The sequence below is a fragment of the Pristiophorus japonicus genome, chromosome 5 (assembly GCF_044704955.1).
Source record: "Pristiophorus japonicus isolate sPriJap1 chromosome 5, sPriJap1.hap1, whole genome shotgun sequence".
In the NCBI taxonomy this organism is placed as follows: domain Eukaryota; kingdom Metazoa; phylum Chordata; class Chondrichthyes; family Pristiophoridae; genus Pristiophorus; species Pristiophorus japonicus.
Window position 1 is genome coordinate 38,936,596 of NC_091981.1, and position 25,060 is coordinate 38,961,655.

Below are 25,060 nucleotides of genomic sequence, written 5' to 3' on the forward strand. Positions count from 1 at the left end.
ATGGCATCTGAAAAAGTACTTTGAGTTTATAGGAACCCAGTGGCCAGATTGCGCAATCCCAGGGTAATATAGTATACCAGAGCAGATATTATCGGGGAGAAATTGGCTTCCTTTTGCGCCTTCTGTTAGCGCCTCCGGGGGGGCGATAACAGGATGTTAACGGCATACCAACTGGGCGCAGCGAACATCCCTGACGAGTTGGCGCTGGCGGTAAACCTTACCACCTCGATCTCCTTCATCCCGAACATCGTGACGTCATCCGTTGTGCAGCACCCAATTATCGCTCCGGATCTTAGATTCGCTTCCACCTCCTGCAGCATCACCGGGCATCAACAATGGCAGCTGCAGGAGGCCTTGTGAGCTCGGTTGGCCGCTTGGGGAGCGATAATTAAAGGCATTGGTGGCCAAGTAGGCCAAAATTTTATTTGCACCCCACTGTGCTGCATTTTGAATTTTTCCCATGCCACTCTGTTGGAGTGCTTAGGGCTGATTACAGGTGCCCTCACTGACCAGTTGAAGCCTTAGCTTGAAACAACCTCAGCATTGGCCCTTCCCTTTAAGGGAGGGAAGGAGCCTGTGATTCCGGCAGCATTACACGGGACATTGTGCAGTGCTCTGCCGCTATCACCTCTCTTGCTCTGTTTAGTGCTCCAAGAGAAGTGGTAGCGCTTGACTTAGCATTCCACTTCTTTCTTAGAGCACTAAACTGGAAGTTTGCATCTGATTGAATTGTGTCGCGCTATGCAATTTCTAGCCCTATGTGTCACTCAGTATGAAAACTGCCGATCACAGCATCGGCTAAAGGAATAACCGGTACTGCAAGTAATTAAGATGAGATGTCAATGAAATATATGCTCCACATATCAAATTCAATATATAATAAATACCAATACAGATAGATAGGTACCAATTCATTTAAATTAGAAAGAAACAGTACTGGATAAGCTATTGTATTGGTGTTCATCATATGAATGATCAACTCTTCCTACAATATCCAGTTAGAGTTTTATCTGTAAACTTTTCATTAGGTTGTTACTGCACTTACTTGCCAAGTTTTTCAGAAAAGCTATTGCAAACTTTTGTGCATATTCCATTTCAACCTCCAGGGCTCTGTCCAGATGAACTAAATGTTGATCAATAGGAACACTGACAAACTCTTCCAGGACGGTGACATTAGCTACCTCTCCAAGGACCAATGCAAATATTGTGAAACCTTTACATTTGGCTGCTTGTGATATTTCCAGTAATTTCTTCTCATCAATACTTGTTTCCCCTGAAAATATTGTAAAGATAACCTTGTAATTCTTCTGCTTCGTAGCATTTAAGAAGAAATTCTTCAAGCTCCATTCAATGGTACTGCCAATGCCAGAGGAGCTCTCCGGCTGACTGAACGAGTCTTGTATGTGTCTCTTCTTCAGTGTTTTTGCAGTGTAATCTAAAATTCCAAACTCCATGTTAAATGGATCTTTCCCATATCTCGGTGTGTAACTTGATGTGTGTTGTACAAGAGCCACCCTGGGATGAAGATCAGAGGCCTTTGGTTCTGTGGAACTTAAAAACTGGTTAAGCATTGAGTTTAAGAAGTGCTGAATTGTTTCGGATTGCGTAGTTTCCATTTGCTGTAAGTCATCAACAACAAAAGCTAGGTCCAGGTTTACTGGAAGAAGAAGCGGGGAGGTGGCTCTTCGACACTGGTCATCTGGTTTACATTTATCTGTAAAAGATGAGAAGTTCTTAGTTTATTTTTTGCTGAACAAAATGTTTGCATGTTAGATCAATGTTCTTAGATGTGTGTGTGTTTTATTTTGCAGTTAATTTAGGGTTGTTATGCACAAAAATCAAAGTTTAAACAAAACAATTTTATATATGACACAACATATAGCAGTCAATTGAAAAATAGAATTTTTTGCTAAAAAATATGTTTCCAGAGTTGGGAGAAAGACTAAAGAAATTAATTCCACAAAACAACATACTGGCCAGAGCTGTACCTACATTGTTAAAGGCAATTGTTAACACATACGATTTCCATTCTAAATATTTTAATAGGCAGTTTTGTAGTATAACATTGACAGAAAAGCATGACCAAAAATGACGACAGCAGGTAGGTGGACAGGAAGCATGCACATACACAGGATTTTTAACAATATACTAGTTGATTTCTCATGGCACATAGAGTCAGGACCAAATGTAGTCTGCAGGTGAAACAGGGTTAGAGGCTAGGGTAATTGGATGATGATGCACAGACATAATGCAGTCCCTATTATATAGTCATACATTCTGTCCTGAATGCTATATACTTTGATTTTGTACTATAATTAAATAGCAAATTATATTGCAATTTAGGAAGCACAGAAGTTGGTTGCAGCATAAGAATTTCTCTTAATTACAGGCGGAGTTGCTGGGAGACACAAAACTGAGGTGCTATAGTGCCAGCATTGGTTAGAGGGTATAAATATAGCATAACACGTTTATATAGATACAGGCAACTCTCGATTATCCGGGTCCCTCGGGGAAATGATTTTGCCGCTAGGGCGAGTGCACGTACTTGGCGAGAATGTTTGGGTCCCAAATTTGATCAGCGGTCTTTCACGTGGAGAGAAAGGTAAAACCGTGGGCAAGGACACTGTGAACCCTATTGTGTTGGAAGCGGATATTTTTAAACTCTTTGGAGTGGGAACATTCAATAAATAATTCATTACACCCAGGGCTGCAGTTACTCACTGATGTCAGCGCTTTTGTGCAAACAGCGGACGGCGCAGAAAGTGGTCAGTGCAGGATTGTGTGTGGGGTGAGTTTAATGGTCGTGTGTAAGAGCACATTAAAGACCAAAAATGAGTAGTTTGGACAGGAGCTTTGCGTTGCTTTCTGTTGCAGTTGGGATCAGCTTGTTACCCGGTGCTGAGATTAGAAAAACAGTGAAATGTTCATCAGGTGCAGTTGTACACGAGACACTATCATGTGTATCGGAACTTCATCTATCCCAAGGATCCCACCCAATGATTTAACCTCCCTGCAAGAAAGCAGAACCGATTGCAGTATATGTTTTGTTTCTCATCTGTTCCTGACTGGGGACGAAGTGACAACCCTCATTACGTCAGCTGGTATTCACGTGTGCAGCGGGTTCTCCATCAGATCTGTGTATGGATAATCGAGAGTTGCCTGTAGTTAGCATTATAAATGTAGACATATGACTTCATAATGGAAAAAGGTGACAAAAAATGTGACAAAACAGTGACAACAGGAATTAAGGTTTTGTGGGCAGGAACTGTACGCAGACGCAAGATTTCTGAATCTGTTATAGACTTGGGTTTGATAATTTAAAATCATACCAAAGCACAGTGTACATAAATAGACTTGGCGTAACAGTTCTTGGGACTTTTGCTGCTGTCTTGGCAACACAGCCACTGCATCCTTGTGAAAAAGAATGTAAAAAAAAAACAAATTTAGAAACAATTAAAAAAGCTCCAAGATTTGTAAATGTAATAATATAATTCATAACAGAAACATGGGCCCTGATTTTACTGCCCTCGCCTGGCAGAAGCTGTGTGCGGGGAGGAGAGAGGTTAAAGTAAGGTGAGTCATTTACCCCTTTTAATACCACTGTTGTCCCATCGTGTCCCAATATTAACCTACTCTTTTGAGCAGGCGAACAGGACACCCGCAGAAAGGGGTCCGACTTTAAATATGCAGATCATGTCCGATGATGTAATCAGGACTCAATCTGCAATTTCAACCTGAGGCCTGAGCAGGGGAACAGCATCCGTAAACCTGTCAGTAGCCGGATGCTTGGCCAGAAGAAGCCCAGACATTAAGTTGAAAAGTTTTATCTTAGGTTTTCTTGTGGACCCGGAAGAGCAGGAGTACATCTCTGGGCCTCACAAGGAACCCTTGGGCCTCCCAACCTCTAGGCTACCCGCCTCTCGATTGTCAGCAGCGCTTCTTCCCTTTCCCAATCCCTGCCCGTCATGTATCTCACATTACTGTATACAACTGTATCTTACCATGCTATACATGACTGTAACTGGATATGACCTGTAACAATAAGCATACCTTACCACCAGGGGTGCACTTGCAGGAGACACTCCATACTTGTCCCACTGTGGTATATAAAGGGAGGTCTCAGGCAAGTGCAGCACTGGAGAGCTGAAATTAAAGGTGCAGGTCCTGAGTGACCTTGACTTCAGCATGTGTCTCGTGTAAGTCAGTACATTAGAGTCAGGACTGAACAGTGGTGATGAGTTACGGGATCACAGAATCCACAGAATGGCTACCAACAGCTCAGATGTGAAATACAATGCTGGAGACAATTGGGATGACTTTATAGAAAGGCTCCAGCAAAACTTTGTGACCAAAGACTGGCTGGGCGACGATAAGGCAGACAAGAGAAGAGCCCATCTCTTGACCAGTTGTGGCTCGAAAACATACGCTTTAATGAAAGACCTGCTGGCACCTGAGAAACCAGCAAGCAAGTCGTTTGAGGAGTTGAGCACACTGGTGAGAGACCACCTGAAGCCAGCGAGCAGCCTACACATGGCCAGACACAGGTTCTACAACAACAGACGCTGTGTGGGCCAAAGCATACCCGACTTTGTGGCGGAACTTCGCAGGCTGGCTAGTTCATGTGAGTTCCCCGATGAACTAAGGAGAGTAGTACTGAGAGACTTTTTTATTGAAGGAATAGGCCACGTAGGCATATTCCGAAAGCTTATAGAGACTAAGAACTTGACTCTAGAGGCAGCAGCACTGGTCGCACAAACGTTCTTGGTAGGCGAAGAAGAGAGGCTGATCTATACTTCGGGTACGACAACCAACGAGGCATCGGAACAAGGGGTTCACATTGTGAAACAAACCGCTGCCCCCACACACAGACAAAGGCAGGAGAGCAGGCCTTCAACAGCAGACAATGGCGCCAGAAACCATCAAAATCAAGGGCCACATGAACGGCCGATCACACCTCATCAACCCACAATGCGAGCAATCAACAATAGATTGAGAGAAGCTCAAGGGTGATCAGCCAGACGCAGCTCATCCTTCGGAAACAATGGATCCGGTCTGTGTTGGAGATGTGGGGGAAGGCACTCAACCAGGGTGTGTCGATTTCAGCATGCCGTTTGCAGAAACTGCAACTACACAGGGCATCTGGCTCGCATGTGCAGAAAAACAGCAGCTCGGCTGGTATACAAATTGGAAGGGTCGGAAAGCAGACCAGAAAACAGTTGGAACAGTGCACGGGACACCGAGGTACAGCGGGTTAACACAATCAATGTCCACTGTTCTTACACCAAGACGCCTCCAATTATGATGAGGGTGGGTTCTACTCAACGGGATACCCGTCAACATGGAACTGGACACGGGGGCCAGTCAATCCCTCATGAGCGTTCAACAATTTGAACAGCTGTGGCAGCACAAAAGCAACAGACCAAAACTCACAAAGATCGACTCCATCTAAGAACCTATACTAAAGAAATCATCCCAGTCCTTGGCAGCGCCATGCTCTCAGTCACATACAAAGGGATGGTGAGCCGACTTTCCCTGTGGATTGCCCTTTTGGGGAGAAGCTGGCTAGCAGAACTTAATTGGAAATGGGATGATGGTCAGGCCATGTCATCAGAGGAACAGACCTCCTGCTCAACAGTTCGAAGCCGTTTTGAACATCTCTCTCAGCCAGGTGTGGGCACCTTCAAAGGGGCTAAAGTTAGAATCTACATCACACAGAATGCCAGACCGGTCCATCACAAGGCTAGAGCTGTGCCTTATGTGATGAGGGAAAAGATTGAAAATGAACTGGACCGGCTTCTGCGGGAAGGCATAATTTCTCCCGTGGAATTCAGCGACTGGGCAAGCCCCATCGTCCCCGTCATGAAGCCTGATGGATCCGTGCGAATCTGTGGGGATTACAAGTCTACCATAAACAGAGTCTCCCTACAGGACCAATACCCGCTGCCCAGAGCGGAGGACCTATTTGCCACGTTGGCTGGAGTAAAACTTTTCTCGAAACTTGACCTCACATCTGCGTATATGATGCAAGAACTGACTGAAGAGTCTAAGCTACTCACCACCATCAACACACATTGAGGCCTTTTTGTGTACAATCGATGCCCATTCGGCATCAGGTTGGAAGCTGCTATATTTCAGCGCAACATGGAAAATCTGCTCAAGTCCATTCTGGGGACGGTTGTGTTTCAAGATGACATACTCATCACAGGCAGGGACACCGACTCTCATCTCCGCAATCTTGAGGAAATACTAAGTCGATTGGATCGGGTAGGCCAAAGAGTTAAGAAATCCAAGTATCTGTTTCTCACGCCTGAGGTTGAATTTTTGGGCAGAAGGATTGCCGCTGATGGAATCCGCCCAACCGAATCCAAAACCGAAGCGATTCGCCTGGCACCCAGGCCCCGGAATGTCTCGGAACTGCGCGCCTTTCTCGGGCTACTCAATTACTTTGGGAGCTTTATGCAGAACTTGAGCACGCTGCTGGAGCCTCTCCACGTGCTACTCAGAAAGGGGTGCGATTGGTTTTGGGGGGATGCCCAAGAACGTGCCTTCATTAAGGCACGCAACCTTCTATGTTCCAAGAGTGTTTTAGCATTTTTTGACCCAGTTTAAAAAGTTAGTCCTTACGTGTGATGCTTCAGCGTACGGGGTCGGGTGCATTTTACAGCACATGAATGATGCAGGTAAATTGCAGCCCATTGCTTATGCCTCCAGGTCACTTTCGCGGGTGGAGCGCGGGTACGGTATGGTTGAGAAGGAGGCGCTCGCGTGTGTGTACGGTGTCAAAAAGATGCACCAATACCTTTTCGGGGCCAAGTTTGCGTTAGAAACTGACCACAAACCCCTCACGTCCCTACTATCCGAGTGCAAGGCAATCAACGCCAACGCCTCGGCGCGCATTCAGTGGTGGGCATTCATGCTGGCGGCTTACACGATAAGGCACAGACCAGGCACAGACAACTGTGCCGACGCGCTTAGCAGGCTACCCCTCGCGACCACAGAAGGGTCCGATGAACAGGACTGTGAGATGGCCATGGCAATCAATGCCTTTGAATCCACAGGTTCGCCCATGACGGCTCGCCAAATCAGAGCCTGGACGACCATCGACCCCACGTTATCTCTAGTTAAAAGATGCCTTTTAACCGGTGACTGGGCAGAGGCTCGCGATGCCTGCCCCGAGGAGGTCAAACCCTTCCATAGGCACATGCATGAACTCTCACTGCAGGCAGACTGCCTGATGTGGGGCAGCCGAGTTATGCCCTTACGAGGCAGGAAGGCGTTTGTCCGGGAGCTCCATCGCGAGCACCCGGGGATCGTTCTTATGAAGGCCATAGCCAGATCTCATGTCTGGTGGCCTGGCATTGATGCGGATTTGGAGCTCTGCGTCCGTCTGTGCACCATTTGTGCCCAACTCAGTAATGCCCCCAGGGAGGCCCCCTTAAGCCCCTGGCCCTGGGCCACCAAACCGTGGTCGCGGGTGCATGTAGTCTATGCGGGCCCATTCATTGGCAAAATGTTCCTCGTAGTCGTTGATGCATTTTCAAAATAGATCGATTGCACCATTTTAAACTCGAGCACCACCTCCACCACTGTGGAGAGCCTTAGAACCATGTTTGCAACACATGGCATTCCTGACATATTGGTCAGTGATAATAGTCCGTGCTTCACCAGCGCAGAATTTCACGATTTTATAGTTGACCACGGTATAAATCACGTTAAGACGGCACCTTTCAAGCCGGCCTTCAATGGCCAGGCGGAGCGAGCAGTGCAGATCATTAAACAAGGCATGCTCAGAATCCAAGGTCCCACGCTGCAGAGCCGCCTGTCGCGACTGCTACTGGCATACAGATCTCGTCCGCATTCATTGACAGGGGTTCCCCCCGCGCAACTATTGATGAAACAAACCTTAAAGACCAGGCTCTCATTAATCCTCCCAGACATGCATGAAATTGTTGAGGCTAAGCGTCAAAAGCTAACTGAGTACCATGACCGAAATTTGAGGGGGAGGTGGAATGAGATAGGGGACAAAGTGTTTGTGCTAAACTATGGCCGGGGTCCCAAATGGCTTGCAAGGACAGTAACAGACAAAGAGGGAAACAGGCTACTGGTTGTACAAATGGAAAATGACCAAACCTGCCAGAGGCATGTAGACCAAGTGAAAAGTAGATTCACTGATAACACTGAAGAACCAGAGGCAGACTACAATGTGGAACTCGCATCACACCTGGTGGACAGACAGGTGGAACAACCTGAGGAAAGGGCAGTCTCAACAGACAGCCCAGGCGAGATACCAGCAATCACACTGAACGAAAAACAGGCACCAAGGCAAACAACTGAACCACAACCAGGACGCTCCACACGAGAGCACAGACCACCTGAAAGACTGAATCTATAAAGGCAATAAGACCTTGGGGGAGGGTGATGTTATGTATCTCACATTACTGTATGCAACTGCATCTTACCATGCTATACATGACTGTAACTGGATATGACCTGTAACAATAAGCATACCTTACCACCAGGGGTGCACTTGCAGGAGACACTCCATACCTGTCCCAGACAGGTATATAAAGGGAGGTCTCAGGCAAGTGCAGCACTGGAGAGCTGGAATTAAAGGTGCAGATCCCGAGTGACCTTGACTTCAGTATGTGTCTCGTGTAAGTCAGTACATTAGAGTCAGGACTTAACACTGCCGATAGTCTCCCTCCCGATCCCCGACGATAGCCTTCCTCTCCTCCACGTCCACGGCCTTTCCGGGTTTGTCGCCCTTCAGCAGGCTTCCGCGCATCCTTCCTGTCACCCCTACCCCGTGAATATCGAGGCCATGAAGTATCAAACCATAATGATCCCAAAAGAAATATTACTGAAAGCTACTGAAATTACAACATTTTAATATGGGAAACCTTTTTTGAGAAAGGCAGAGACAAACTGATGAAATACCAGAGATTTAATTTTGATTTTTTACATAAAAATCTCTGATATATTTGCTTAGAAATAACTATAGGTAATATTAGTGGAGCAACATGTCAGTGTTAGATTCCTTTTCAATTGTAACCAAGGCATTAATGTTATCAAAGATGAGTTCACAGAGGAAAATTATTTGACACCAAAGTAAGAGTGAAGTACACAAAGATAAAACAGGTGAAGTATTGTTAATATAAAAATTCAAATTACTACAAACAATTTAAGAAATAACAACTTGGATACAGCTACAATACTGGCATCTAGCTGACAATGTGGAAAACTGCTCAGGTATGTCCTATCCACAAAAAGCAGGACAAATCCAATCCGGCCAATTACTGCTCCATCAGCCTACTCTCAATCATCAGCAAAGTTGTGGAAGGTGTCATCGACAGTGCTATCAAGCAGCACTTATTCACCAATAACTGATTGCTCAGTTTGTGTTCTGCCAGGACTACTCGGCTCCAGACCTCATTATAGCCTTGGTCCAAACATGGACAAAAGAACTGAATTCTAGGAGGTGAGGTGAGAGTGACTGCCCGTGACATCAAGGCAGCATTTGACCGAGTGTGGGATCAAGGATCCATAGCAAAATTGAAGTCAATGTCAATCGGGTTAACTCTCCACTGGCGGGAGGCATACCTAGCACAAAGGAAGATGGTTGTGGTTGTTAGAAGTCAATCATCTCAGCCCCAGGATATCGCTGCAGGAGTTCTTCAGGGCAGTGTCCTAGGCCCAACCATTTTCAGCTGCTTCATCAATGACCTTCTTTCCATCATAAGGTCAGAAGTGGGGATGTTAGCTGATGATTGCACAATGTTCAGTTCCATTTGCAACTCCTCAGATAATAACGAAGTCCATGCCCACATGCAGCAAGACCGGGACAACATTCAGGCTTGGGCTGATAAGTGGCAAGTAACATTCGTACCACACAAGTGCCAGGCAATGAGTATCTCCAACAAGAGAGCATCTAACTGCCGCCCCTTGACATTCAACAGTATTACCATCGCCAAATCCCCCACCATCAACATCCTGGGGGTTACCATTGACCAGAAACATAACTGGACCAGCCACATAAATACTGTGGCAACAAGAGCAGATGGGGATTCTGCAGCGAGTGTCTCACCTCATGACTCCCCAAAGCCTTTCCACCACCGACAAGACACAAGTTAGGAGTGTGATGGAATACTCTCCACTTGCCTGGATGAGTGCAGCTCCAACAACACGCAAGATGTTCAACACCATCCAGGACAAAGCAGCCTGCTTGATGGACATCTTAAACATTCACTCCCTGCACCACCGGTGCACCATGGCTGCAGTGTGTACCATTTACAAGATGCACTGCAGCAACTTGCTAAGGCATCTTTGGCAGCACCTCCCAAACCCAAGACCTCTACCACCTAGAAGGACTAGGTCAGCAGGTGGATGGGAACATCACCACCTGAAAGTTCCCCTCTAAGTTACACACCATCCTGACTTGGAAATATATTGCTGTTCCTTCATCGTCACTGAGTTAAAATCCTGGGACTCCCTCCCTAATAGCACTATAGAAACATGGAAAATAGGTGCAGGAGTCGGCGATTCGGCCCTTTGAGCCTGCACCGCCATTCAATGAGTTCATGGCTGAACATGCAACTTCAGTACCCCATTCCTACTTTCTCGCCATACCCCTTGATCCCCCTAGTAGTAAGGATTACATCTAACTCCTTTTTGAATACATTTAGTGAATTGGCCTCAACCACTTTGTGGTAGAGAATTCCACAGGTTCACCTCATCTCGATCCTAAATGGCTTACCCCTTATTCTTAGACTGTGACCCCTGGTTCTGGACTTCCACAACATTGGGAACATTCTTCCTGCATCTAACCTGTCTAAACCCGTCAGAATTTTAAACGTTTCTATGAGATCCCCTCTCATTCTTCTGAACTCCAGTGAATACAAGCCCAGTTGATCCAGTCTTTCTTGATATGTCAGACCTGCCATCCCAGGAATCAGTCTGGTGAACCTTCGCTGCACTCCCTCAATAGCAAGAATGTCCTTCCTCAAGTTAGGAGACCAAAACTGTACACAATACTCTAGGTGTGGCCTCACCAAGGCCCTGTACAACTGTAGTAACACCTCCCTGCCCCTGTACTCAAATCCCCTCGCTATGAAGGCCAATATACCATTGCTTTCTTAACCGCCTGCTGTACCTGCATGCCAACCTTCAATGACTGATGTACCATGATACCCGGGTCTCGTTGCACCTCCCCTTTTCCTAATCTGTCACCATTCAGATAATAGTCTGTCTCTCTGTTTTTACCACCAAAGTGGATAACCTCACATTTATCCACATTATACTTCATTTGCCATGCATTTGCCCACTCACCTAACCTATCCAAGTCACTCTGCAGCCTCATAGCATCCTCCTCGCAGCTCACACTGCCACCCAACTTAGTGTCATCCGCAAATTTGGGGATACTACATTTAATCCCCTCGTCTAAATCATTAATGTACAATGTAAACAGCTGGGGCCCCAGCACAGAACCCTGCAGTACCCCACTAGTCACTGCCTGCCATTCTGAAAAGTATCCATTTACTCCTACTCTTTGCTTCCTGTCTGCCAACCAGTTCTCAATCGACGTCAGCACACTACCCCCAATCCCATGTGCTTTAACTTTGCACATTAATCTCTTGTGTGGGACCTTGTCGAAAGCCTTCTGAAAGTCCAAATACACCACATCAACTGGTTCTCCCTTGTCTACTCTACTGGAAACATCCTCAAAAAATTCCAGAAGATTTATCAAGCATGATTTCCCTTTCACCAATCCATGCTGACTTGGACCTATCATGTCACCTCTTTCCAAATGCGCTGCTATGACATCCTTAATAATTGATTCCATCATTTTACCTTCATGAGTATGAGAGGTATGAGAGTACCTTCACCACACGGACTGCAGCAGATCTAGAAGACGGCTCACCACCACCTTCTCGAGGGCACTTAGGGATGAGCAATAAACACTGGCTTTGCCAGCGATGCCCACACATCATTAATGCATAGAAAAAAAAATATCAGAGTAATCATCATAGGCAGTCCCTCAAAATCAAGGAAGACTTGCTTCCAATCTAAAAGTGAGTTCTCAGGTGGCAGTACAATCCAATGCGGAAATTACAGTCTCTGTCACAGGTGGGGAAGACAGTGGTTGAAGGAAAGGGTTGGTGGGGAGTCTGATTTTCCGCACGTTCCTTCCGCTGCCTGCGCTTGATTTCTGTATGCTCTCAGCGATGAGACTCGAGGTGCTCAGCGCCCTCCCGGATGCTCTTTCTCCATTTTTGGCAGTCTTGGGCCAGGAATTCCCAGGTGCTGGAGGGGATGTTGCACTTTATCAATGAGGCTTTGAGGGTGTACTTGAAACGTTTCCTCTGCTCACCTGGGGTTCGCTTGCTGTGTAGGAGTTCTGAGTGGAGCGCTTGCTTAGGGAGTCTCATGTCGGGTATGTAAACAAGGTGGCCCGCCCAACGGAGCTGGTCGAGCATGGTCAGTGCTTTGATGCTGGGGATGTTGGCCTGAGCGAGAACACGGACGTTGGTGCATCTATCTTCCCAGTGGATTTGCAGGATCTTGCGGAGGCAGCGTTGGTGGTACTTCTCCAGCACTTTGAGATGTCTGTTGTATATGGTTCACATCTCTGAGCCATATAGGAAGGCGGGTATCACTACGGCCCTGTAGACCATAAGATTGGTGCCAGATTTGAGGTCCTGGTCTTGAAACACTCTCTTTCTCAGGAGACCGAAGGCCGCTCTGGTACACTGGAGGCAGTGTTGGACCTCGTCATCGATGTCTGCCCTTTCTGATAGGCTCCCGAGGTAAGGAAAATGGTCCATGTTGTCCAAGGCCACGCCGTGGATTTTGATGACTGGGGGGCAGTGCTGTGTGGTGGGGTCAGATTAGTGGTGGACCTTTGTCTTACGGATGTTTAGTGTAAGGCCCATGCTTTTGTACGCCTCAGTGAAGGTGTTGACAATGGCTTGGAGTTCGGCCGCTGAATGGGCGCAGACGCAAGCGTCGTCCGTGTACTGTAGTTCGATGACAGAGGATGGGACAACCTTGGTTCTAGCCTGGAGACGGCGGAGCTTGAACAGGTTCCATTGGTTCTATAGTTTAGTTCCAGTCCAGTGGGGAGCTTGTTGCGAGTGAGATGAAGCATTGCAGCAAGGAAGATCGAGAAGGGCGTTGGAGCGATGACGCAGCCCTGCGTGACCCCGGTCTGGATGCGGATTGGGTCTGTGATGGATCCGTTGGTCAGGATCATGGCTTGCATGTCATCATGGAGCACGTGGAGGATGGTGACAAACTTTTGGGGGAAGCCGAAACGGAGGAGGATGCTCCATAGTCCCTCACAGTTGACAGTGTCAAAGGCCTTTGTGAGGTCAAACGTGGCCATGTACAAGGGTTGATGCTGTTCCCTGCATTTCTCTTGTAGTTGTTGCGCGGTGAAGATCATGTCCGTTGTACCCCTTAGTGGGCGGAATCCGCATTGCTACTCTGGGAGGAGCTCCTCAGCCATGGGGAGAAGACGATTGAGGAGGATTCTTGCACTGACTTTCCGAGTGGCCAACAGCAGGGAAATTGCTCTGTAGTTACCGCAGTCAGATTTGTCCCCTTTTTTGAAGATGGTCACGATTACGGCATCTCTGAGATCTCCTGGCATTCTCTCCTCCTTTCAGATGAGAGATGAGGTCATGTATTCGTGCCAATAGTGCTTCTCTGTCATACTATAGTGCCTCGGTGGGGATTCCATCTGCTCCTGGTGCCTTGTTCTTCTTGAGCTGATGGATGGCCTTTTCTACCTCACGCAGGGCTGGAGCTTTGCTGAGATTATGGCGGGTAGCATGCTGCGGGATGGATTCGAGAACACTCATGTCGAAAGCAGAGTTTCGGTTAAGAATATCTTCGAAGTGCTCCTTCCAGCGGGCCCTGACTGCCTCGGTGTCCTTAATGAGTGCCTCTCCATTCTTGGCCAGCATTGGGGTGGGACCTTGGGTGCTTGGGCTGTAGGTGGACTTGACTGCGTGGAAGAAACCTTGCATGTCATGGTTGTCGGCCAGCTACTGGATTTCCTGTGCTTTCTCCAATCGGGGTTTTTTTAGTTGGATCGAGGTCTTCAGCCGCCTGTAAAGCTGCTTTGCTGCTCTTGAATTAGGTTGCTGCTTTAGGTTCAGAAATGCCTTGCGCTTGCGACTTATTAGTTCCTGGATCTCCTAGTCATTCTCGTCAAACCAGCCTTGGTGTTTCCTGGTTGAGTGACCGAGCGCCTCTTCACAGGCGCTGGTTATAGAGGCCTTGAGGGCAAACCAGACGCTGTAGGCACTCTGCATCTCGGGATCATCGAGGGTCACCAGGTTGGCAGTGAGGTGCTGGCTGTATAGAGCTTTCTTAACTGGCTCTTTGAGTGCCCCAGCGTTGATTTTCCTGCGGCATTGTTTCTGTTGCCATCGCTGTTTTGGGGTTATATTGATAATAACGGAATGGATTAGACAGTGGTTCGTCCAGCAGTCGTCGGCTCCTGTCATGGCATGGGTGATGTGCACGTCATTGTGGTCCCTCACTCGGACGATAATGTAGTCAAGCAGATGCCAGTGTTTGGAACGAAGGTGTTGCCATGATGCCTTGTATTTGTCCCTCTGACGGAACAAGGTGTTAGTGATGACAAGGTCATGTTTTTAGGCATTTTGTCAGGAGCAGGGTACTGCTGGAGTTGGTTTTCCCTACCCACTCTCTGCTGATCACGCCTCCCCAGAGATCTGTCCTCATCAACTCTGGTGTTGAAATTGCCAAGGAGGATTAGCTTGTCGTCCATAGGGACTCACGACATGGATTGTTCGAGGCTGGAGTAAAATTCCTTTTTGGTCTCATCTGTTGCGTCGAATGTTGGGGCATACGCGCTGATGACTGTGGCGCACTGGCTCTGGGCCAGGGTGAGCCGGACAGTCATGAGACATTCGCTTATCATGCAGGGGAGTCTCTGAGATGGCCCACAGCTCATTCTTGATGGCGAAGCCAACCCCCTGGAGATGGCGTTCTTTTTCTGGTTTGCCTTTTCAGAAGAAGGTGTAACCACCATCTTATTCTTTGAGCTGGCTTTCCGCTGCCCGCCAGGTCTCACTCAGGGCAGCGATGTCAACGTCGAAGCATCTGAGCTCCCGGGCAACAATAGCAGTGCGACGTTCCAGTCTGTCGTTGTTGGGGTTGTCCAGGAGGGTCCTGACGTTCCAGGTTCTGAACTTCATTTTGGATGGTGAAAGATGAGTTCTTTTAACATGAGGTGGCTGTTGCTCACGGGCTACCACACGGGCTTAGCAGAGCAAGATCTTGGTCCAGTGGCAAAGGGATCCGAGACAACTGGAGACCAGGCTCTACTGTATGGGCCTATTTGCTTATATTGGGATGTGAGCCGTAAGCTCAGCACTGAGCAACACCTTCAGGAGAGGTGGTGGGAGATCTGAGGTGTGATGAGGGATGCTGGGGCCCTGCTTCATTTTAGCTTCTCAAAGGTTCGTGAGAGAAGTCAGAGTGGCCGCCGCCATTACCCGCGCCATGTGCCTGATAGTAGCTCTGCCTCCGCAAGTTGGGCCGCCAGCCAAGAGGACTCCGGGGTCGCTGCCGAGGCCGGCTCCGAGCTGGCCAAAAGGACTGTAAGGACGCCACCGAGGCTGGCTCTGAGCTGGCCAAAAGGACTCCGGGGAAGGATACCGCCGGATCGGGAGAGGGAGAACAGATTCAGACCTGGGTGAATTTTTTCCAAATCTTCGGAATCTGGAGAAGAAGCGAGTTCCAGGGACAGTAGAGAGGTCCAGGAGGTTCTTAGTGCTGCAGAGAGGTCCGTTAGGTGGGCCCAGGTTGATAACCCTCTCAAGTTACCAAGATGGCGCCCAAGATGGAAGTTCCCTAGGGCGTTCCACTGAACATCTTTACTCGTGGCCGTCCAATGCCATCCTACACCTTGTCTCTCCCAATCTCTTTCCCCACCACCATTTAAGTTTAAGTTTAAGCTTAAGTTCCCCCCTGGTCCTAATCGTGGGTGCATTTCCCACCCCCCAAAGCATAAACCCATGCTGCACGGATAACAACCTGTTAGAGTAAAGAGATATGCTAGCAGCCAGTAAGCACTGCTGGCCAGTATTATGGGGATGCTGGAATTGGACCCATTTCCACCTGTACTGAAATTAATGCAGCACTTCTGAGTTTGCGATGCTTTTTGGCCTTCTACTCTGCATTAGCCCTGTTATGCTCACTAATTCCCATATCACTGCTTGTTAAGAAGGTCTCCACAAAATTCTAATCTTAATCATCGTATGTATGATGTACTGATTCCACCATACGAATCTGGTGTTAGAGCTGAGGCAGGTTCCCAACCATTAAAGAAGAAACAACTTGCATTTATATAGCACCTTTCATGACCTCAGGATATTCCAAAGTGCTTTACAGCCAATTCAAGTCCCACTCCAGAGACTTAAGCACAAAATCTAAGCTGACACTCCAGTGCAGTACAGAGGGAGAGCTGCATTGCCGAAGTGCTATCTTTTGGATGCGATATTAAACTAAGGTCCTGTCTGTCTTCCCTGGTGGATGTAAAAGATCCCATGACACTATTTTGAAGAAGAGCAGGGGAGCCTTCCTCAATGTCCTAGTCAACATTTATCCCTCGACCAACATCACTAGAAACAGATTATTTGGTCATTTATCACTGTTTAATGTAGGAAATGCGGCAGCCAATTTGCACACGGCAAGTTCACACAAACAGCAATGTGATAAATGACCAAATAATCTGTTTCTAGTGATGTTGGTCGAGGGATAAATGTTGACCAGGACATTGAGGAAGGCTCCCCTGCTCTTCTTCAAAATAGTGCCATGGGATCTTTTACATCCACCAGGGAAGTCAGACAGGGCCTTGGTTTAATATCGCATCCAAAAGATGGCACTTCGGCAATGCAGCTCTCTCTCATTACTGCACTGGAGTGTCAGCTTAGATTTTGTGCTTAAGTCTCTGGAGTGGGACTTGAATCTATAACCTTCTGACAGAGGCGAGAGTGCTATCACTGAGCCACAGCTAACACATTAGAAGAGAATTGTTGTAGTTTCACAGAATTTATGCAGAGGGATTAGTAATGCAGGCCTGGCATGGTTATGCATTGGACATTGGCTATAGCTGCAGGGCTAAAGCTAACCTAGCCCTCTGATAAGAGATCAACTAATTTAAATATTTAGCAGTATCTCCAAGTCTGTATTGCAAGACACACAAGGAGAGCTAATGATATGGATTATCGGGCACAAGTCATCATCATCACAGGCGGTCCCTTGAACGAGGATGACTTGCTTCCACGAGAGTTCACATATGTTCCAGTCCTGAACTCCAGTTGAGGGGGTGGAAGATGCCTGTGCATTAATTTTTTTAACGTGTGTGACCGTTGCACATCAGCCACCACACAGGCTTGACAGAGCTAGGTCTTTATCCAGTGGCAAGGATTAACCAGTAGAAAGGTCCATGTGGAACAAAGAGGAATTCTACTCCATTAATGTGCAGTTATTCTACAAACACCAGCACTGAATTATGCAAATCTATGCTGCTTATTAGGCATCAGCCACAAGGCTTTCATTTTTCACTAACTTTTGTGCCAGGTTTAATATAAGGTGAAGAACTGGAAGAATGGCTTTTTGGAGATAAAAGCTACCTTCTCCAGTCTTGAATAATGACATTTTTGTGGTAGTCATTGTCAAATACAGGGTGGCCTATGCAATTACCATCATTATTTTGAGTGCACCAGTGTCATCCTGAAACAGCCCTCCAGATGTTTGGTTTGGATAGATCAGGGACCACTGCTAGTGCAGATCCCCCAAGGTCTCAAAGATCATAGTTGTCAGATGCATGTTCCATTTTGCTATATAAATAACTTAACTATGGGAAGAGACCAATTCTAAATCAATTCCAGAGAAAGAAGCAGATTCTGACCATGAAGATGCAGTTCCACAACAGCAACTTACATTTATATAGACAAACACCAGTGCAGCAAATAAGACCAATGCATCAGGCGCTTATCTAAAATATATTTAGCCATGCGCCTGAGCTGTTCCATCCTGTGCGCATTTACAAAATAAAATGTAGAGTAGGCCCAGCGGGGAGCTTGGGGCTCGGTGACCGGTGGCTCAGCAGGCAACGTAGTGTTCGGGGCCAGTTCCAATGCATGTACAGAAAAGGGTTAGTGTAAATTGTGTTGGGGGTGGGCGGAGTTGGAGACCATTTGTCCTAACTCTCACTTCTGCGCATGCGTCGGGATAGTCACTCCGAAAATAAAATAACCCCAAGCATCTTCTGTAATCTCCATATTTTATTTGCTGCTATATAATAATAATAATAAAAATATAAATACATTGGAACCAATATATTACCATACTTGTCATGCGTTAGTGATGTCTGAGTTTCCCATGGTGACAATCACTATCATTAGGGGGGTAGTGCTGGACAGGCTAATGGATCTCAAGGTAGACAAGTCCCCTGGTCCTGATGAAATGCATCCCAGGGTATTAAAAGAGATGGCGGAAGTTACAGCAGATGCATTCGTTAAAATCTACCAAAATTCTCTGGACTCTGGGGAGGTACCAGCGGATTGGAAAGCATCTAATGTAACGCCTCTGTTTAAAAAAGGGAGCAGACAAAAGGCAGGTAACTATAGGCCGGTTAGTTTAACATGGGGAGAATGCTTGAAACTATCATTAAGGAAGAAATAGCGGGACATCTAGATAGGAATAGTGCAATCAAGCAGACGCAACATGGATTCATGAAGGGGAAATCATGTTTAACTAATTTACTGGAATTCTTTGAGGATATAACGAGCATGGTGGATAGAGGTGTACCGATGGATGTGATGTATTTAGATTTCCAAAAGGCACTCGATAAGGTGCCACACAAAAGGTTACTGCAGAAGATAAAGGTACGCGGAGTCAGAGGAAATGTATTAGCATGGATCGAGAACTGGCTGGCTAACAGAAAGCAGAGAGTCGGAATAAATGGATCCTTTTCGGGTTGGAAATCGGTGGTTAGTGGTGTGCCACAGGGATCGGTGCTGGGACCACAACTGTTTACAATATATATAGATGACCTGGAAGAGGAGACAGAGTGTAGTGTAACAAAATTTGCAGATGACACTAAGATTAGTGGGAAAGCGGGTTGTGCAGAGGACACAGAGAGGCTGCAAAGAGATTTAGATAGGTTAAGCGAATGGGCTAAGGTTTGGCAGATGGAATACAATGTTGGAAAATGTGAGTTCATCCATCTTGGAAAACAAAACAGTAAAAGGGAATATTATTTGAATGGGGAGAAATTACAACATGCTGCGATGCAGAGGGACCTGGGGGTCCTTGTGCATGAAACTCTTTTTGGGAGTAAACAAAAAAACATTAAACCGTGCCCCCCCCGATCTGGGGGAAACACCAAACATTTACAGGCCCTTTTATTTTTTGTGGTATTTTTTTGGGTTTTTTTTTGGGCACAAAAAACATATTTTTTCTCCAAGTGCCCCCTATAAAAGGGGAGGGGGACACTAAAAGCACTGGCAATTAAAACAAATTAACTTAAAAACATAAAATCAAATTAAAATTTGGTTGCCGGGCGTGATGATGCACTCCAGTCCCTCCGGTGCCCACCTCTCGCGGAAGGCTGCGAGCGTACCGGTGGACACCGCGTGCTCCATCTCCAGAGACACCCTGGACCAGATGTATGCGCGGAAGAGAGGCAGGCAGTCTGGCTGAACGACCCCCTCGACCGCCCGCTGCCTGGACCGGCTGATGGCCCCCTTGGCCGTGCCCAGGAGCAGTCCTACGAGGAGGCCCTCGGACCTACCCGCTCCCCTCCGCACAGGGTGCCCGAAGATCAGGAGTGTGGGACTGAAGTGCAGCCAGAATTTCAGGAGCAGCCCCTTTAAATAACAAAACAGGGGCTGCAACCTCGTGCACTCAATAAAAACATGGAACACGGACTCTTCCAGACCGCAGAAATTGCAGGCGGCTCCTTGTGCATGAAACTCTTTTAGATTCTACCTGTAAAACAAAAAACATTAAACTGTGCCACCCGCCCTGGATGACACAGCAGACATTTACAAGGCCCTTTTTTTTTTTTCCTTTTTTGTGTTTTATTTTGTGTTTTTCTTTTTTTTTGTGGGTTTTTTTTGGGCGCTAAAATCACATTTTTTCCAGTGCCCCCTATAAAAGGGGAGGGGGACACTAAAAGCACCGGCAATTAAAACAAATTAAACTTTAAAACGTAAAATCAAATTAAAATTTGGTTGCCGGGCGTGATGATGCACTCCAGTCCCTCCGGTGCCCACCTCTCGCGGAAGGCCGCGAGCGTACCGGTGGACACCGCGTGCTCCATCTCCAAGGACACCCTGGACCGGATGTAAGAGCGGAAGAGAGGCAGGCAGTCAGGTTGTACGACCCCCTCGACCGCCCGCTGCCTGGACCAGCTGATGGCATCCTTGGCCGTGCCCAGGAGCAGTCCTACGAGGAGGCCTTCGGACCTACCCGCTCCCCTCCGTACAGGGTGCCCAAAGATCAGGAGAGTGGGACTGAAGTGCAGCCAGAATTTCAGGAGCAGCCCCTTCAAATAATAAAACAGGGGCTGCAACCTTGTGCATTCCATAAAAACATGGAACACGGACTCTTCCAGACCGCAGAAATTGCAGGCGGCCTGGGAGTCCGTGAACCGGCTTAAAAATTTGTTGCACGGCACTGCTCCGTGCACCACCCTCCAGGCCAAGTCCCCGATGAATAGTGGGAGGACCCCTGCGTAGAGTGCCCTCCATCGGGGACCCCCGCCTCCTCCGGACGGCAAGATGGTACGCCACGGCGTGTCCGGACGGCCGGCGAGGATGGCAAAGTTGAGAGTGTGCAGGAGCAGCCCGTACAGGAAACCCCTCCGCGCGGAACTGAAAGGCACGGACAGGATTTCCCCGAGGCGGCTCAAGTTGTGAGGCGCCGGCCCCCGAGGGAGGTTCCGGGGTTTGGCGCCGATGAGGAATTCCGTCCGGACGGGGGTCAGTTCAGACGGGATCTCCCCACGTGCTTGAGCCTCCTCGATGCACCTAACGGAGTCAGGGCCCAGAGCTGTTTTTAGCAACTCGATGGCATCGGCCGCGTGGCGGACGTTGGCAGAGTTTAGGCGCCGTGCCAGCGTGTCTGGCGCCATCCAGCCCGCTCCTCCGCCATCGAGCAGGTCCCTGACCCTGGTCACCTCACCAGCCACAGCCCTCTCTTCCGACCGCCACATAAAACCTCGGCCGTGGAGGTACGGATTCCCGAGCAGCGGTTCCTGCAGGACAGCCGCCACTCCAGCCGGCGGAGAGCTGCGCTTGGTGGAGACTTTGTTCCAGACCCTGATGAGTTCCCTGTAAAAGACAGGCAGCTCCCGGAGGGCGGTCCTGGCACCCCCCAGGTTCACAAACAGGAGCTGCGTGTCATAATTGAGGTCGCGCTGCTGGCGGAAGAAATACCTCGCCAGAGCGCACCACCTAGGAGGGGGCTCGACGTAAAGGTATCTCTGCAGGGTCTGAAGACGGAAAGTCGCGAGCTGGGCGCTGACGCACACCAACGACTGACCGCCCTCCTCAAGCGGGAGACTCAAGACCGCGGCAGAGACCCAGTGCTTCCTGTTGTTCCAGAAGAAGTCCACCAGCTTCTTCTGTATTTTGGCGACAAACGCAGGGGGAGGGGTCAAAGTGACCAGCCGGTACCACAACATTGCGGCCACCAGCTGGTTTATGACTTGCGCTCGACCCCTGTAGGATAGCACTCGGAGCAGTCCTGTCCAGCGCCCTAGGCGAGCGGCGACCTTGGCCTCCAGCTCCTGCCAGTTCGCCGGCCAGGCTCCCTCGTCTCGGCTAAGGTAGACTCCCAGATAGAGGAGATGGGTCGTGCTCCAGGCAAAAGGCCTGAGCTCCTCCGGCAGGGAGTCCACCCGCCACTGACCCACCAGGAGTCCGGAACATTTCTCCCAGTTGATTCTGATGGAGGATGCAGCCGAGTAAATCTCTTGGCACTCACGCATCCTCCGCAGGTCAGCGGGATCCTCTACTGCGAGGAGCACGTCATCGGCGTAAGCCGAGAGGACGACCTCCACGCCCGGCCCTTGCAGAGCCAGTCCCGTCAACCTCGTCCGCAAGAGGCGCAGGAAAGGCTCCACGCAAACGGCGTATAACTGGCCGGACATGGGGCATCCCTGGCGCACCCCTCTCCTAAAGCGAAGGGGCGCCGTCAAGGACCCGCTAACCTTAATCAGACACTCCGCGGCGGCGTACAAAAGTCGGATCCGGGCGACGAAATGCGTCCCGAACCCGAAAGCGCGCAGAGTTCCGAGCAGATAGTCGTGATCCACCCTGTCGAACGCCTTCTCTTGGTCGAGGGATAGGAAGGCGACAGACCAGCCTCCTGGGAACAATGGATGAGGTCCCGGACCAGATGGATGTTGTCGTGGATTGTCTGGCCCGGGACCGTGTAGGACTGGTCGGGGTGGATCATGTGGTCCAGCACGGCACCAAGGCGAGCAGACATCGCCCTGGCGAAGATTTTGTAGTCCGTGCTGAGGAGGGAGACCGGGCGCCAGTTCTTAAGGAGGCGGAGATCGCCCTTCTTAGGCAGCAGGACGATGACTGCCCTGCGCCAAGAGAGGGGCATCTCCCCGGTCGCCAGACTTTCCCCCAGGACCCGCGCGTAGTCGCCCCCCAGGACGTCCCAGAACGCCCTGTGGAACTCCATGGTCAGCCCGTCCAGCCCCGGGGATTTTCCCCTCGAGAGCCGGTCGAGGGCACCGGTCAGCTCTCCTTGTGCATGAAACTCTTTTTGGAGTTCACCTGCAAAACATAAAACATTAAACGGTGCCACCCGACCTGGGTGACACTCCAGACATTTACAAGGCCCTTTTTTCCCCCCTTTTTTTTGTTTTTTTTTGTGTTTTTCTTTTTTGGTTTTTTTTTTTGGGCACTAAATTCACAATTTTCCCCAGTGCCCCCTATAAAAGGGAAGGGGGACACTAAAAGCACCGGCAATTAAAACAAATTAAACTTAAAAAACGTAAAATCAAATTAAAATTTGGTTGCCGGGCGTGATGATGCACTCCAGTCCCTCCGGTGCCCACCTCTCGCGGAAGGCCGCGAGCGTACCGGTGGACACCGCGTGCTCCATCTCCAAGGACACCCTGGACCGGATGTAAGAGCGGAAGAGAGGCAGGCAGTCAGGTTGAACGACCCCCTCGACCGCCCGCTGCCTGGACCGGCTGATGGCACCCTTGGCCGTGCCCAGGAGCAGTCCTACGAGGAGGCCTTCGGACCTACCCGCTCCCCTCCGCACAGGGTGCCCAAAGATCAGGAGAGTGGGACTGAAGTGCAGCCAGAATTTCAGGAGCAGCCCCTTCAAATAGTGGAACAGGGGCTGCAACCTTGTGCATTCAATAAAAACATGGAACACGGACTCCTCCAGACCGCAGAAATTGCAGGCGGCCTGGGAGTCCGTGAACCGGCTTAAAAATTTATTGCACGGCACTGCTCCGTGCACCACCCTCCAGGCCAAGTCCCCGATGAATAGTGGGAGGACCCCTGCATAGAGTGCCCTCCATCGGGGACCCCCACCTCCTCCGGACGGCAAGATGGTACGCCATGGCGTGTCCGGACGGCCGGCGAGGATGGCAAAGTTGAGGGTGTGCAGGAGCAGCCCGTACAGGAAACCCCTCCGCGCGGAACTGAAAGGCACGGAGGGGACTTCCCCGAGGCGGCTCAAGTTGTGAGGCGCCGGCCCCCGAGGGAGGTTCCGGGGTTTGGCGCCGATGAGGAATTCCGTCCGGACGGGGGTCAGTTCGGACGGGATCTCCCCACGTGCTTGAGCCTCCTCGATGCACCTAACGGAGTCAGGGCCCAGAGCTGTTTTTAGCGACTCGATGGCATCGGCCGCGTGGCGGACGTTGGCAGAATTTAGGCGCCGCGCCAGCGTGTCTGGCGCCATCCAGCCTGCTCCTCCGCCATCGAGCAGGTCCCTGACCCTGGTCACCTCACCAGCCACAGCACTCTCTTCCGACCGCCACATAAAGCCTCGGCCGTGGAGGTACGGATTCCCGAGCAGCGATTCCTGCGGGACGGCCGCCACTCCAGCCGGCGGAGAGCTGCGCTTGGTGGAGACTTTGTTCCAGACCCTGATGAGTTCCCTGTAAAAGACAGGCAGCTCCCGGAGGGCGGTCCTGGCACCCCCCAAGTTCACAAACAGGAGCTGCGTGTCATAATTGAGGTCGAGCTGCTGGCGGAAGAAATACCTCGCCAGAGCGCACCACCTAGGAGGGGGCTCGACGTAAAGGTATCTCTGCAGGGTCTGAAGACGGAAAGTCGCGAGCTGGGCGCTGACGCACACCAACGACTGACCGCCCTCCTCAAGCGGGAGACTCAAGACCGCGGCAGAGACCCAGTGCTTCCTGTTGTTCCAGAAGAAGTCCACCAGCTTCTTCTGTATCTTGGCGACAAACGCAGGGGGAGGGGTCAAAGTGACCAGCCGGTACCACAGCATTGCGGCCACCAGCTGGTTTATGACTAGCGCTCGACCCCTGTAGGACAGCACTCGGAGCAGTCCTGTCCAGCGCCCTAGGCGAGCGGCGACCTTGGCCTCCAGCTCCTGCCAGTTCGCCGGCCAGGCTCCCTCGTCGGGGCTAAGGTAGACTCCCAGATAGAGGAGATGGGTCGTGCTCCAGGCAAAAGGCCTGAGCTCCTCCGGCAGGGAGTCCACCCGCCACTGACCCACCAGGAGTCCGGAACATTTCTCCCAGTTGATCCTGGCGGAGGACGCGGCCGAGTAAATCTCCTGGCACTCACGCATCCTCCGCAGGTCAGCGGGATCCTCTACCGCGAGGAGCAAGTCATCGGCGTAAGCCGAGAGGACGACCTCCACGCCCGGCCCTTGCAGAGCCAGTCCCGTCAACCTCGTCCGCAAGAGGCGCAGGAAAGGCTCCACGCAAACGGCGTATAACTGGCCGGACATGGGGCATCCCTGGCGCACCCCTCTCCTAAAGCGAAGGGGCGCCGTCAAGGACCCGTTA

General features: G+C 49.7%; 1 protein-coding gene across 1 annotated transcript in view; it reads right to left on the reverse strand.

Annotated features, from left to right (window-relative positions):
* Positions 1-25,060, reverse strand: part of LOC139264304 (collagen alpha-6(VI) chain-like) — a 266,694-nt gene that overhangs the window by 41,064 nt on the left and 200,570 nt on the right. Inside the window, exons 33-34 of the mRNA XM_070880548.1 lie at positions 3,330-3,411; positions 1,046-1,714 (exon numbers count right to left, since the gene is read on the reverse strand). Coding sequence (XP_070736649.1) covers positions 1,046-1,714; positions 3,330-3,411 — 751 coding nt within the window. The remainder of the gene's footprint in view (positions 1-1,045; positions 1,715-3,329; positions 3,412-25,060) is intronic.